At 42.8% G+C, this 15205-nt stretch overlaps 2 protein-coding genes across 4 annotated transcripts in view; both read left to right on the forward strand.

Moving 5' to 3' along the window:
- LOC128745542 (fibroblast growth factor receptor homolog 1-like) overlaps window positions 1-3923 on the forward strand; it is a 59394-nt gene extending 55471 nt beyond the window's left edge. Inside the window, exons 6-10 of the mRNA XM_053842617.1 lie at window positions 2530-2770; window positions 2841-3142; window positions 3204-3397; window positions 3470-3610; window positions 3674-3923. Coding sequence (XP_053698592.1) covers window positions 2530-2770; window positions 2841-3142; window positions 3204-3397; window positions 3470-3610; window positions 3674-3923 — 1128 coding nt within the window. The remainder of the gene's footprint in view (window positions 1-2529; window positions 2771-2840; window positions 3143-3203; window positions 3398-3469; window positions 3611-3673) is intronic.
- A 6134-nt stretch (window positions 3924-10057) lies between these two features.
- On the forward strand, window positions 10058-13630 carry LOC128735277 (transcriptional adapter 2B). Of its 3 annotated transcripts, XM_053829777.1 has the most exons (6): window positions 10058-10066; window positions 10154-10251; window positions 10493-11353; window positions 11758-11837; window positions 11899-12312; window positions 12390-13630. In XM_053829777.1, the coding sequence occupies exons 1-5, from the start codon at window positions 10060-10062 to the stop codon at window positions 12284-12286; spliced, it is 1434 nt and encodes a 477-aa protein (XP_053685752.1). In that variant the 5' UTR covers window positions 10058-10059; the 3' UTR covers window positions 12287-12312; window positions 12390-13630. The 3 variants fall into 3 exon arrangements, with proteins under 3 accessions (XP_053685752.1, XP_053685745.1, XP_053685758.1); XM_053829770.1 differs by having other exon boundaries at window positions 11899-13630; XM_053829783.1 differs by lacking the exon at window positions 12390-13630 and having other exon boundaries at window positions 11694-11837; window positions 11899-12114.
- Window positions 13631-15205: the final 1575 nt, after the last annotated feature.

A 15205-nucleotide genomic window follows, 5' to 3' on the forward strand; every position in this document is an offset into this window, starting at 1 on the left:
AACGACGTCACTCGTTAATGATGTAATGGGTGTCACAGAGATTAACCTTTCGTTACTCGCGCCAACTTCGATTTATAGCATGCTAAAACCTAACAGAATTCACTCGAATATTAATACAACTTGGTGACAAACTGGACAAACTTTTTCCATCATTTGAAAGATCTTGGTCTGCGGATCAACTTTGCTGAAAACAGTAGTTTTCTTTATTGCTAGAATCCCGAGATAAAGTTAACGGTTCACAGGCGTTGTACAAAATACTACCGCGCGAGTAACGGAGGGTTAAGGAGTGATCATGCTAACTCTATTAGCACTGCCCAACCTAGATTCAAACATACGACGACTGGCTTGTTAGACCAGCATCGTACCTCGAAGCTAACTGGACGGGATGCACACCTAGGCTTATTTGATTGTTAGGATTATTCAAGCCTAGGGGCTATCCCTAAGCTAAGTTCGAATGAGCTACAGCGAGTGAGGGCAGCATGCATTTGGCGATCGAGTCAACCGAAGATCGCGAGTGCTATTTGCAGTACACTTATTGGTCGAGTGGGCTGAAGACCATGAGTGTTGTTTTGCAATATATTGTCCTTTCCTCCATTTGTGATTCAGTCATTCGCGTTTCGGCCAATTGTGATTACCTATTATGCTTTATATTATGTCACCTGCTCTTTCGGTTATCTGTGACTCGGCCATTCGTAGGTAATCCTCCGTAAATATATGTAGGTATATCCAGTTGTGTACTGTCCCGTCAGCAAATGGACTGCCCTGAAGACGATCGCGAGCAGCGGCTGCGAAAGTTTTATCCCACACGCTATACTCACTACACTAGGCGTCATCTGACTACCTTCTTCTTTTTCTTCAGCAGCATAGAGCCGGAGTGGCACGTGCTGTTTCAAGCACTCGTCTCCATTCAACACGGTCTTGGGCCACTCGTCACCAATTTCCTAGTCGTCTCAGAAGTCGCTCGACCTGGTTGAGCCATCGTGCACGTTGGGTCCGCCTGTTCCTGGTGCCGGTGGGGTTGTCGAAGAGGATTATTTCCGTCGCACTGTCGTCCGGCATCCTTATGACGTGTCCGGCCCACCGTAGCCTGCTAACTTTTGCTAGATGTACGATGGGAGTCTCCCTAAGCAGTGCCTGAAACTCGTGATTCATACGTCTCCGCTTTCAGTTTGTACTCCGTCAAATATCGTCCGCAGCACTTTCCGCTCGAACACGGCAAGGGCGCGTATGTCCTTCGTGAGTAGCATCACGGCTTCAAGTCCATAAAGAACTACCGGTCTAATAAGAGTTTTGTACATTGTTAGCTGCGGCGGCGTACGTTTCATGGCCGTAGCGTTTTACGAAGGGTAAAGAAGGGCTGATTTCCCGCTTGGATGCGCCGCTGCATCTCCTTACTAGTGTTGTTGTCCGCGGTCACCAGCGATCCCAAATACACGAACTCTTCTACCACTTCTAGTTCGTCGCCGTCATCGGTTACCGTCCGTGGGAGGCTCGCGTTTTTTTCCTTTGAGCGTCTTCCTTTCATGTATTTGGTCTTCGACGCATTTATTTTTAGCCCAATTCTCCTAGACTCCGCTTTCAGTCTGGCGTAGATTGCCTCCGCCGTCGCAAAGCTGGTGGCTATGATATCGAAGTCATCTGCAAAGCCTAGAAGTTGGCTACCTTTGGTAAAAATCGTGCCTCTCGTTTCGATGCCCGCTAGTCGGATCACCCCCTCAAGAGCGATGTTGAACAGCATGCAGGATAAACCGTCACCTTGTCTCAACCCTCGTCGCGTCTCGAAGGGACTCGAGAGTGTCCCAGAGATACGTACGAAACACGTCACTCGATCCAATGTAGCTCTGATCAGTCGCGTCAGTTTGTCCGGAAAACCGTGTTCGTGCATTATCTGCCATAGCTTGTCTCGATCGACTGTATCGTATGCTGCTTTGAAATCAATAAAGCTGTGATGTTTGGGCACGTTGTACTCTCGATATTTCTGCAAGATCTGTCGGATAGTAAAAATTTGGTCCGTAGTCAGCCACGTAGCTAGAAGGGGGGGCCCGGGGCCCAATTTTAATTTTAACTGTTTTATATGCATATTTTTGCGTTTAGAACTACAATACATTAAATGTATTGTAATGTATTATATTTATAAGCAGTAAGATATGCATATAAGGTATTAGGAGCCAAGATAGGGCTCCTGGCCCCCACCTCTGGCTACGTGGCTGTCCGTAGTTGCGCGAGCCCCCATGAATCCCGCCTGATAATTCCCTACAAAACCTGGTGCTATCGGTGACAACCGGCGTAACAGGATCTGGGAGACTACCTTGTAGGCGGCGTTTACCAGCGTAATACCACGATAGTTGCAGCAGTCTAGCCGATCACCAAATATCTAAGTGGTCTGACTAGCACTTAGGTATTTCGATCGACTCGAAATTCGTTCACTGAAATATGCTTTATTTTTGAGTAAGACACTCTACACTGAATTATTTCCTTTAAATTGTCACAGTTCAACGTTAAGTTAATTGATTTTTTGTGTCCTTCTAGCAAATGCCGATTGTTCGCATCGAAAAGCAGCGCTCAACGTTGGTGCAAAGCGGTAACTACGATCCGGCCTTGATTTCCGAGTACGAATTTCCAATCGACCTGAACTGGGAGTTTCCACGCAGTAAGCTCTTGCTGGGGAAAAATCTCGGCGAGGGTGCCTTCGGTAAGGTGGTTATGGCCGAAGCCCAAGGACTGATCAAAGGGCAAAGCACTACGGTGGTGGCGGTAAAGATGTTAAAAGGTGAGCTTCGTGTGTATGCACTTCTCTTGGTAGATAAGAGAAGAACCTAATGTTAAAACTTTCATTACAGAGGGTCACACCGATGCTGATGTAAAGGATTTGGTTTGTGAGATGGAGGTTATGAAGATGATTGGCAAACATGTCAACATTATTAACTTGCTTGGATGCTGTTGCAAAGATGGTCCGCTGTATGTTATTGTGGAGTATGCTCCACATGGTAATTTGAAGGATTTCTTACGGAGTCACCGCTTCGGAACAAGCAATTACGACACAGTCTGCGGGGAAAAGGAAAAGAAAATTCTTACTTTGAAAGAATTGATTTCGTTTGCGTATCAAATCGCTCGAGGAATGGAACATTTGGCATCACGAAGAGTAAGTTTTACCATGTAAATATATTATTTTAATAGTAATTAATCATCAAAATTCTTTTTAGTGCATCCATCGAGATTTGGCAGCACGCAACGTGCTTGTAAGCGAAGGATATGTAATGAAGATTGCAGATTTTGGGCTTGCGCGGGATATACATAGCCAAGAGTATTACCGAAAAACAACTACCGGTAAATTACCGATTCGGTGGATGGCCCCAGAATCTTTAGAGGAAAAGTTCTACGATTCTCAAAGCGATGTGTAAGTATTCCTTCCTTGAACTTTATAAGTTTTTGAGTAAATAATAATTTTTTTTCGGAATTTACTCATTAGATGGTCGTTTGGAGTATTACTTTGGGAAATAATGACGCTCGGTGGTAATCCTTACTCCTCAATCCCTACGTGGGACAACCTTCTGGAGCATTTGAAGAAGGGCAAACGATTGGAACAACCACCACTTTGTCCGATCCATATGTAAGTGTCTATTAGCGTTAAGTAGCCTTACAGCTAACATTAATACTTCCAATCTACTTGCAGTTACGTTCTGATGCGTGAATGTTGGAATGAAAAACCGAAGGTGAGACCCACCTTCAGTGAGCTAGTTCAAAATCTGGATAGGTTGGTTTCTATAACATCCAACGAGGAATATCTAGATCTCGGCCTTCCAACGCTGGAAACGCCACCGTCCAGCGACGACGAAACAGACGACAGCGAAAACGAGTTCGGCAGCGAACGGATGCGGATGTATCCATTTAATCATAGTCATACCACTGAAAGTACCTTTTGAAAGGAGAGCGATTTGTGCCAACAGAGAGGAAACAGACGTCCAGAGCTCGACGAGCATTTTTATCGTCTAGGATTGAAATAAATGTGTTGCATTCGAGAATGAACGAATTTACCGCGTATGGATGCGTAGGATAGAAGATTGTTATTTGTTAAGAACAAAGCACAAGACTGTATTTATTAAATTGTATTATATTTACCATGAAACTAATCTGAACAACCAATGAGAAAGCGGGAATGTAAGTAGCTAGTCAGGAATTCCTGCGTTCAGCAAATAAAAGCCATAAAGAAACGTGTCCATATTCAGCAATAGGTGTAAATAAATCTGCAGTATACATTAAGTGTTTAGATTGTAGGACAACAGTCAAGCAAGACCAAAGCGTATTAATGCGAATACCAACAAAGGTAGAGCAATACTCTAGCCAACTCTCATGACAATGTATTATTCTTTTTTTAGATTACATTCGACGATCTAGTAGAGCCAACCGAAAATCTAATTTTACCTGTTGCAATATTATTTGTAATTGAAAAATTAAGTTAGTCTTACAAGCACCGTAACCCTATTGTGTAACATATTAAATGTGATCGTATTGAAATAAAGTACGATTCTGCACGATTGTAACACAAGATAATGAAAACGAAAAGTGTCGAATTAATTAAGCCTCAATCACGCATCAAACCGCAAAACCATTGTAAAGTATAAATGCCTGTTATGGGTAGGAAAATTCACCTAAAATAGATAAAAACGACAGTTCGTACGATGACATCAGTTAAGCAATATGTAATTTGATGTGAAATAAAAATGCAGACAATACAGTACAAAGTACATTATATAAATCTATTTATTGCTTTCCGATAGCATGTACTTACTTTACTTACTTTACTTTTTCGGCGACAATCCGCTTATCGAATTCATGCCGAAACCAGGAGCCGTCTCCACATTACTCGGTCTTGGGCTGCCACTCTCCAGTCGCCCCTAACACCCGCTGTTCTAGCATCCTCGTCATCCAACGGGTACGGGCAGGCAGACCTCGAAGTCGTTGGCCTCTGTCGGGTTCTCTGCTAAATATTGTTTTCACTGGTCTCTCATCCGACATCCTTGCTACATGGTCAGCCTATTGTAGCTTGCCGTATTTTAGTCGCTTCACAATATTCGCATCTTTGTACACTTGGTATATTTCATGATTCATGCGCCTGCGCCACAATTCTTCGTCTAATATGCCGCCCAGAATTGATCGCAGGATCTTCCGCTAGAAAACGCCAAGAGCTCTTTCAACGTCCATGCTTCGTTGTCGTAGAGTACCACCGGGAGAATTAGCGTCTTTTAGAGCGCGAGTTTTGTACGGAGTTGTAGGCTATGGGACCTCAGCTGGCTATGTAATCCGTAGAAGGCCCTGTTGGCAGCCGCTATTCGCTTTTCACTTCACGGCTCACATCGTTGTCACATGTCACTAACGTACCAAGGTAAACATATTCGTCGACCACTTCAAAAGTATCTCCATCTATCACCACCGCAGTTCCAACACCCGAAGGGCTACCACGCTCTCTACCAGCCACCACATACTTTGTTTTGGTAGAATTTATGACAAGCCCTATCCTCGCAGCTTCCTCCTTAAGATGCGTGTACGCTTCTTCCACAGCTCTACGGTTAACATCGATGATATCGATGTCGTCCGCGAACCCTAGAAGCATATAAGATTTCGTGATGATGGTACCGCTTCTCTGTACGCCGGCCCTTCGAATAGCACCTTCCAATGTAATGTTGAACAGCAAGTTCGATAGTCCGTCACCTTGCTTCAAACCATCTAACGTCACAAACGAGTCCGATGTCTCGCCCGCTATTCTGAGGCTTAATTTTGAACCATCAAGGGGAGTACGTATCAACGTGGTCAGTTTTGTTTGAATCACCATGTTCTAGCATAATCCGCCACAGCTCGTTTCGTTTAACTGAATCGTACGCCGCCTTGAAGTCTATAAACAAATGATGAGTCTACAAGTTGAGTTCCCGGAATTTATCGAGGATCTGTCGCAAGGTGAACATTTGGTCCGTCGTGGAGCGTCCCTGTCGAAAACCGCACTGGTATTCGCCAACAAAGGTTTCCTGCAACGGCCTCAGAATGAGAAACAGAATGCGGGAGAGAATTTTGTAAGCAGAATTGACGAGAGTAATACCTCGATAATTATCGAGCAATTATAATTGCTGCATTCGAGTCGATGGCCCTTTTTGTAAATTGGGCATATGAGACCTTCCAACAAGTCCGCAGGTAATTCCTCCTCAGTCCATACCTTTAGCATAACCTGATGGATTGTACAATACAGCCGTTCGCTCCCGACTTTCAAAAGTTCGGCGGGGATGCCGTCCTTTCCAGCTGCTTTGCCGTTTTTCAGCTCTCTCGCTGCTTTCCTAACCTCGTCCAAAGTTGGTGGATCCACAGCTTGTCCATCATCCTCAATCGTTATCCTGTTTCTGTTGACCGTTCCATCTTGTTCACCATTCAACAATGCATCGAAATATTGTTTCCAACGCCTAGCCACCTCCGATCTTTCGGTAATCAGGTTCTCCTCCTTGTCGTTGCACATAACAGGAGTTGGCACGGTCCGGTTCCTGATTCCGTTAATCGTATTAAAGAAGCTTCTCGTATCGTGCCTCTCGAAGCAATTCTCCGCCTCCGCAAGAACGCGATCCCAGCGCTGACGTTTCTTACGACGGTGAAGTCTCTCTTCGGCAGCTCTAGCATCTCGGTATCTCTTTCTGCTCTGGCGTGTCACAGTTGCAGCCAAAATGTAACTTCTGGCTCGATTCTTCACATCAGGGAACTCGGTAGTAATGCTACCATAATATGAACATCCTAATATGGCACCATAATATCAATTCCTATCGAAGTGCTAACGTTGACTCGGATCACTTAAGATGCGCCCAAGACTCTCCGTTGTGAACAACATTCGGTACCGACGCCAGCCTCGGTTAGATCTCGCGCGGCTGAAGCAGCCAGACGTCGCCGCAAACTACACGCATTCACTCGAAGCTGTGCTGCCGGAAGAGGACGAACCGGACGAAGCCCCTCTCGAGGACTGTTGGAACACTATCAAAACAGCCATCAGCAGTGTAGCGTTGAGCTCCATCGGGTATGTGGCCCGGAATCAGCGGAACGATTGGTTTGACGATGAATGTAGGAGGGTGATGGATAAGAAAAACGCTGCGCGGGCGGTCAAGATGCGCAGTGCCACACGTCAGAACGTGGAAAGACACAAACGGAAGAAGATGCAGCGAAACCAAATCTTTCGGGAGAAAAAGCACTACCTGGTAGAGCAGGAATATGCAGAGTTGGAGGACCTGCATTGTTCTCAGGAAACGTGAAAGTTCTACCAGAAACTAACAGATTCAGCAAAGACTTTGTGCCGCGAACCGAAATGTGTCGGGATAAGACTGACAATATTCTGACGAATCATCGTGAGGTGACCGATAGGCGGAAGCAGCACTTCGACGAACACCTGAATGGCGCCCAGGCGGAGAACCATGGCGGTGGAAAAAGCGATTTCGACAGTGCAACAAACGAGGAATAGATGCCAGCCCCAACGATGTTAAGGAGGCTATCATGCAGCTAAAGATCAACAAGTCAACTGGGAAAAATAGCATCGGAGCGGAGCTTATTAAAATCGGACCAGAAAAGCTGACCGTTTGTATGAACCGGCTAATTGCTAGAATTTGGGATACGGAACAGCTGCCGGTAAGTAAGTAAGCTACCGGAGGAGTGGGAAGATGGGGTTAGGGCGACAAGTTGGACTGTGAGAACTATCGAGCGATCACCGTTCTCAAAGCCGCCTATAAAGTGCTGTCCCAAATCATTTTCCTCCGACTATCACCAATTGCGAACAGATTTGTGGGAACTTATCAAACCGGCTTCGTCGAAGGTCGGTCTAAAACGGATCAAATATTTACATATATGCTGCAGCAGATCCTCCAAAAGGGTCATGAATACAGAGTTCCAACGCACCAGTTGTTCGTTGACTTCAAAATCAAGGACGAGAACAGCTTCCCCAGGAAGCTCATCAAGCTGATTAAATCTACAATGGATGGTAGGATGGATGGGATGGTACATGGATGGAGGGCTTTTCCAAGGTGATGGTCTTTCATACCTGCTGTTCAACATAGCGCTACAAGGTGTTATGAACCGAGCGGATATCAACACGCGGGGCACGATCTTCAACAAATCTAGTCAATTCGTCTGCTTTGCCGATGATATGGATATTATCGGCAGAACATCTGTGGCGTTGGTTGAACAGTACACCAGACTAAAGTGCGAAGCAGAAACAATTGGGTTAAAGGTAAATACGTCTAAAACAAAGTACATACTGGCCAGCGGAACCGAGGTCAATCGAAGCCGCTTGGGCAGTAGTATATTGATCGACGGCGATGAGTTTGAGGTAGCCGACAAATTTGTCTACCTTGGCTCACTGGTAACGGCGGACAATGATACCAGCCGTGAGATTCGGAGGCGTATAATCAGCGGAAGTCGTGCTTACTATGGGCTTCACAAGCAATTGCGGTCGAGCAGACTAATAGCAAATTCATAAATTAACCTGCCTTAGGTCGATTGGCACTCAGTTTTAATCGAAGTGCTGTCAAAGCGTTCATAAATTAATCGAGATTGCATTTCGGTTAAACTGACAGCATTCAGTTTGAAGCGCAGGCTAAAACTGTCTTGCATTACGGTTTACGGGTCGATCTGTCAAACTGCCCGTATCGATCATAAATTTCGGGTTCGAGTTAGCACGAGCCCAGGTTAATTTATGAATTCGCTATAAGTCCTCGTACAAAGTGCACCTTGTACAAGACGCTTATTAGACCGGTTGTTTTCTACGGGCATGAAACATGGACAATGCTTGAGGAGGACTTGCAAGTGCTTGGTGTTTTCGAACAATGAGTGCTGAGAAGGATCTTCGGCGGCGTACAGGAGAACGAAGTTTGGACTAGCGCCACTTTGGCCAAAACGGAGACATTCCCAACTAAGCCCAAATGTGAAATGACGGTTTAATCGGTACGAAGAATGGAAAATTATTGTTATGTCTGTTTGTCTGTGGTTTAGGTTTGAAATCGTTCAGGTTTTTGGTTTCTGGGTATCTGTGCAGTGACGTTCCAGACGCGTATGACTGAGCACATTGAAAATGCATGCGACCATCACTGACGTTTCGTTCCGTTACGTTGCAAGTAATCTCTGCTGACGGTCAATGCGATACCAGCTTATATGTAGAAGCCTTCCAATATGCAGCATATCAGTAGAGTACATTTCTCGGCTAAACCAACCGTGTGAGAGCTGTGAGAGTAATGTTTTGCTGTAACAGCATACACACTTAACAAAAAGCACCGAATTCGGTAAAATTTTACCGAAATCTAAACAACTGAACGTTCGGTAAAAATGTCGATGGTTCCAATCGACGTTTACAGATCATTAATAATGTTTGGTGCAATAAAAAATTTTACCGAACGTTCTGCTGTTTAGATTTCGGTAAAATTTTACCGAACCGATTAAGTGTGTAGGAAAACTCTCTCATTTTATTTACATTTGGTTGATTGGCCCTATTCAAATGTTAGGTGTTTGTACGTGTAACGTCGTTTTTAATAACACCTCTCGAAGTTTACTAAACTGACAGCAATTTCACTGCCAGCTCAATTCATTTCGTCATTTTTGTATTGGTTGCAGCATAGTTGCCAAATTGTTTTTTAGCTCTAAATTCATGACTATTAATAAATGTGGATCTTATAAGATATAGGGTAACCAACCTATTTTGGACCCCATCAGCAGCTGTACATAATTTGGACACTTGCATTTGATTTTGCTGTAAGTGTCCAAATTATATACAGCTGCTGAGGGGGTCCAAAATACGTTGTTTACCCTAGGGCCGCATGCCGCATGCAAGTATTTGTCGATAATAACTGTATTAAAGGTATTAATTGTTACTAAAATTCGTGAAATTCCCTACTTTTCGGCATTCAATTTTTAAACATTTATGTAATTCGGCACATTTCTGAATCAATCGAATCAACAGTAAGTATCAACAAATAGTTCAGTAGACACGGCAGCACTGGTAGCAAGAAAAATCCCCCAGCAAAAATCGCATACGGTCGTCGTCCATCCAAGATGGCGGGTAAGTAATTTTTGTTAGTGCAAAGCTGCTAACAAAATAGAAAATAATTCTGTTTTTCTCGCGATTTTTACATATATCTGGATGCAGAACTATTTGCCAAGTACACCTGTACTAACTGTCAAGAAGATATCCCTGGGATTCGAGTTCATTGTGTCGTTTGTGCCGATTTTGAGTTATGTCTCGCGGTAGGTATCGAAAGAAAAAAAATGGCTAACTGCCTTGTTTGTGGGCTGGCGTTCATTTGATTCATCTCAAGGCGATGTAAAGAAGTGACGTCATCGTTATGAACACTTTTTTGCAGCGATGCCAGATTTGTTAGTGGTAAAATTTTTCAATAGTTGAGTTGTTTAATTTGGATCATTGGATTCTGGCATTGCTTCCATAATATAACAATGAACCGGTCTTTAATTGCGGTTTTATTTACAGTGTTTTGCAGCGGGAGCCGAAATAGGTCAACATCGCAATGATCACTCGTATCAGTTTATGGACTCGGGAATTCTGTCCATCTATCGTGGTAAAAATGGTTGGTCAGCACGAGAGGAACTTCACCTACTGGATGCAATCGAGCAGTTTGGCTTTGGAAATTGGGAAGACATAAGCAAACACATCGAAACACGGTCACCAGAGGAGGCTAAGGACGAATATGTTTCTAGATTTCTCAACGGGACTGTGGGGCGTCATACTTGGTCGTCGGCAATTGATCAACGACCACAGCTAACCGATCATACCTCGGACGATACGGGCCCTTTGAGTCAGTTGCTAACCCAGAAGTTGCCACCGATGGATTGCGCTCCCGAGGAAGCAGCTGTTTTAGGATACATGCCAAATCGCGACGATTTTGAGCGTGAGTATGATCCAACGGCCGAGCAACTGGTGTCTACTTTGTCGCTTCAACCAGATGACGAAGACGTCGACATGCTGCTTAAGTTAGCACAAGTTGACATTTATACGAGAAGACTCCGCGAACGAGCCAGGCGAAAACGCGTTGTCCGAGATTATCAACTTGTGAAAAACTTTTTCCGAGGCAACGCTCATCGCATACGAATGAGCCGTGATCAGCGTGAATTTCGTGAACGTTTGCGCACTTTTTCTCAATTCTACACTTCATCAGAATTTGAAAGTCTAATATCGTCATTGGAACGGGAACGAAATCTTCGCATACGTCTTTCTGAGTTGAACCGTTATCGCTGGAACGGTCTCCAACGTCTAGATGAAGCCGTTCACTTTGAGCAACACGCAGCGGCAGCACAGCACCGAAATACCGGTCCTTACGGTCACGGACGTACGGTAAGTGTAACTATTTGTTGTTTAAAACCTGGCACTATTGATTGTTTCTTCTGAACTATCTGCCAATATTAAGGTAAAATTAGTCATCACCAGCTTTTCAAATTTTGAACGATTTTTCTGTAACATGAAGTGATTGAAAATTGATTTTGAAATTCGAAAAGCCAACAACCAGTTTCACCTTAAATCTGTCTCAATTATACATGACAGCTATTTCGATAAATGATAATAACCGTCTCTTTTTCTATTCCCTTTCCGGCTCAATTAAATGAACTGATCAACCACCTTTACATTGTGTGGATTGTCGGATGGAAAACTCGTGAAACCAATCAAACGAAAATAGCTTGCATGTATAATTGGCCCAAATGGTCAATCGATACCCGGCTGTATAAGACAAATTTTGACAGGACAACCGAAGCAAAGGCGCCTCATGCGAGACAAGCAAGGGATCCTCGGTGTTGTCCAGCTCACAGATAGCAAGAAAAAGGTAAATCTGACAGTTATATTTGCGGAAATCCATTTGCTAACCACTGAATATGTAACTGCAGCGAAAACGACGGCCGAAGCTTAAATTCCACCGACCAAAGGCTCACGCACCACACCGACGACCGGGTCTTTTGCGACGGATCATTCAACAGCAGAAACTTCTCGGATAGCTCACGGGGAATGGATCCGTCGAGGCATCAGGAGGGGAGTCATCACAGCAACCCGCAGTCGCTTCCGGATCCGGTGCAGCAGCCCGGCGTACAGCTACTAACGTCAAACGAGTTACAGCTGTGCAGTTCTCTCAACCTGCCAGTCACACGATACCTTAGCCTCAAAACCGTACTGCTTGGGCGGCCTTCGCTCGACCACGGCATTAGCTCGGTTGCGGAGGGCATGGTGAAAAAGTATCTCATTAAGTCAGGTTGGTTGCAAACCAGTCCGCAGAACTAGCTACAACGCTTCGGGGCTTCGGTTCGGTAAGTTTTCAAATAAATTTTTTAAAAATAATACAGCAGCTTCCTGACAGCTTGGCAAACTGTTTATGCATTCGCAGATGCAGAAAAAACACTGTGTGATCGTTAGACAAACTAAAGACTCTTTGAAAAATCAACTGGATTTATTTGAAAATTTAGTTAAAACTGTCTTTTTATGCAATTATTTTTTAATCTTATAATAAAGCAAAATTGCATTGCCAGTTATAAAGTAAGAGGCTGGCGGTGTGAATTGTCAGTAAATTCTATGAAAAAAAGGTATAGGGGCGGAAAGAACAATTTAATGATTTTCAAAAAATTAATGGCCAAATCTAAACATCACTCATTGTAAACGTTAGAGGCATGAAGCAGTTGAAAACTCAATATCAAAAATAATAAAATTGATTAGTTTTAAATTGATGGAAATTCGGTAATTTATAGAAATTCGCTGGTTATTCTTGGGATGTTTACGCAGTTCTTTCTGAATGTTGAGTAGTAAATGTGACCACATGTACTTTCCGGTTACTTCTCCTATAATCGCCCATTACCAATGTGTCGTTCGCAATAGGTCACAGTGAATATATAAATTTTTTTTCTCAGTTCGCTCTTATGCTGAACGAAGCGTAATATTTGACGATAGGTATCACCGCTATTGTCAGCTCAAGTTTTGTTTGTTTGGATTAAGGTACCCACCTTATTATCGTATTGAAACATGTTGATCAAATTAAATATCGCATTTGCCTATAAATTCCAGCTTTGTTTGTCCAGTAAAACATTATTTCGACTAATGTAACCTAAATGTAAAACACCTAGTTATCTCATTTTATCATGATATAAAAAATAATGAAAACGGATAAGAGTCAATATATGGCACATTTTCTGTGTATCAATTCTTCAAATGTTAATTAGCAGTAGAGGACAAAACCAATACTGGATAAAAAAAATTTGAGAAAATAAACAAATCGCGATCATTTTGAGTCATCGTCTGAGTGTCTTGACTGTGGTTTTCCTACTAACGAAGGCTTTGACAACGAGAACATTATTTTGCGAGATTGACGCAGTCAAGATTGGACAAGGTTTTCTGTTTTCGTAGTTAGTAACTAGTATACCTATTACAGATGTCGTTTAATCTGATGTATGAATAGCCAAATAGGAAATATTCCAAATTACTCATCGCATTAAGACGGATAATGTTATCACTAGCAACGCCAGCTTGAAACCAGATAACAAACGACTTGCTACTCATGATTGGAATGTATAGAAATATCTGATTTTAATCAGCAATGCAAACGTGTTACAAATAGACAATTCAATAAATAATAAATTTAAAAGATTATACTGCGTATTATTATTTATCCGTTTATAATTCAATTACAATTTTCGGTATCTCCGCGTCTAAATACCGAAACTAATAAATGATTGGTTCCGGTCAGTAAGGTTTTGCCGGTATGGAAGTCGGATGATATAAATCTAACTTTACTTCGATAGCAAGCGTAGGTATTTGCGAAGTATTTGTTTAGTAGGTAAATATTTTGTGTGTAAATTCAGAGGATTTAAATTATTCTGGAGAAGTTACCAAATAATGGGAATATCGATATATACTTATTTTAAGGTCAGAGATATTAAATGAGTCATGTGATCTCGTATGGCATCATAGGGTTGATTGGGTCGATGACATTTTAGCACTACTCCCGCAAATACTTAGTCAACGTTCAGCGTAGACTGGAACGCCACCTCAAGTTATTTTAAATTTGTTAGTGCCCAACGGAAAAACGACGGCTTTCCAGCAGCCAAGCTCCTTGGAGATGACACAGCTTCAAATTTGGTCTTTGTCTATTAATGAAAGACTATCTGAAACCAAAGCATCTACTGTTCTCGGCAGCCTTCCCAATCTCGGCGATTCTCTCACTAACTTGACCATTGACGATTCTATGATCAAGCTCATCGCTTTAAAATTAAAAAGCTTAGCCTCTAGTGGACAAAGCGGCATACCTTCAATCTTTTTAAAGAACTGTATCGCACGGTTTGTCCGAAGGAGTGTGTCTAATGGGACTGCATGGCGAACAGTTAGGTTTTGTTACCGCGTATGTTCTAGATAGTTTTTCGGCGTGTTGCAACGCGAGTGGAAGTGATTGCTAGTGTGTCAAATGAAGAATAGTGATCAATTTCATCGTAGAGAATGAAGAATGCCATATACTCCTATTGAATTGTAATATAGTTTTTGGTTTATGTTTGCCGGTCATCGAGTCAACGAGTTGCCATGTTAACGAAAGAAGCAAAGCAACGAGGGATAAGTATTAGTATTATTTCATACAGGGTTACAAATTAATTCAGCACTAAATGCATCAAGTTACATTCAAACATGTATCCATTTTCATATTTCATATAATTATTTTAAACATACTAACTTTAATGCAAACATTAAATTCTTTCTTAGTGATAACAGTTATTGAAATCATACTAATTACAAGCTTTCCGATATCAATACATCTGCAGCCCCCTCGCAAAGCAAGTGCTGCACCGGCTGCACCGCACCGATCCATTACCGTTTATCCTACAGACAGATTCTTATTAGAACTAGTTACCTCTCTCTCCTTCTCTTCTCATATTTGCACGTGCAACTGTAAAATACCTCTCTTTCTCTGATATAGTCTCACGTTTTTTTGGCGAAGCAGATATGGTGTGAAGCGTGGGAGGATATTGTCATTTTTGATTTTATTCGTCATGTTTGTTATTCGCGTGCGCATGTCGTTGAACACCATTGACTGAATTTTGTTTCGTAAATGCGGTTACATGAGCTCACTGTGCTTCCAGGTCGAGCCTTGTATTGCGGGACGGTAAATCGGCATTGTGCAGATTTCATAAAAGTGTTTACCCTTGGTTTGGACTTTCAATTAAT

The sequence above is a fragment of the Sabethes cyaneus genome, chromosome 1 (assembly GCF_943734655.1).
Source record: "Sabethes cyaneus chromosome 1, idSabCyanKW18_F2, whole genome shotgun sequence".
Classification (NCBI taxonomy): domain Eukaryota; kingdom Metazoa; phylum Arthropoda; class Insecta; order Diptera; family Culicidae; genus Sabethes; species Sabethes cyaneus.

What these genes read in the sequence shown, in the direction of transcription:
- LOC128735277 (XM_053829770.1), top strand. An exon ending in ATTTTGAGTTATGTCTCGCG is followed by an intron (nt 10,252 to 10,492) that starts GTAGGTATCGAA and finishes TTTTATTTACAG; the next exon opens with TGTTTTGCAGCGGGAGCCGA. An exon ending in CTTACGGTCACGGACGTACG is followed by an intron (nt 11,354 to 11,757) that starts GTAAGTGTAACT and finishes AAATTTTGACAG; the next exon opens with GACAACCGAAGCAAAGGCGC.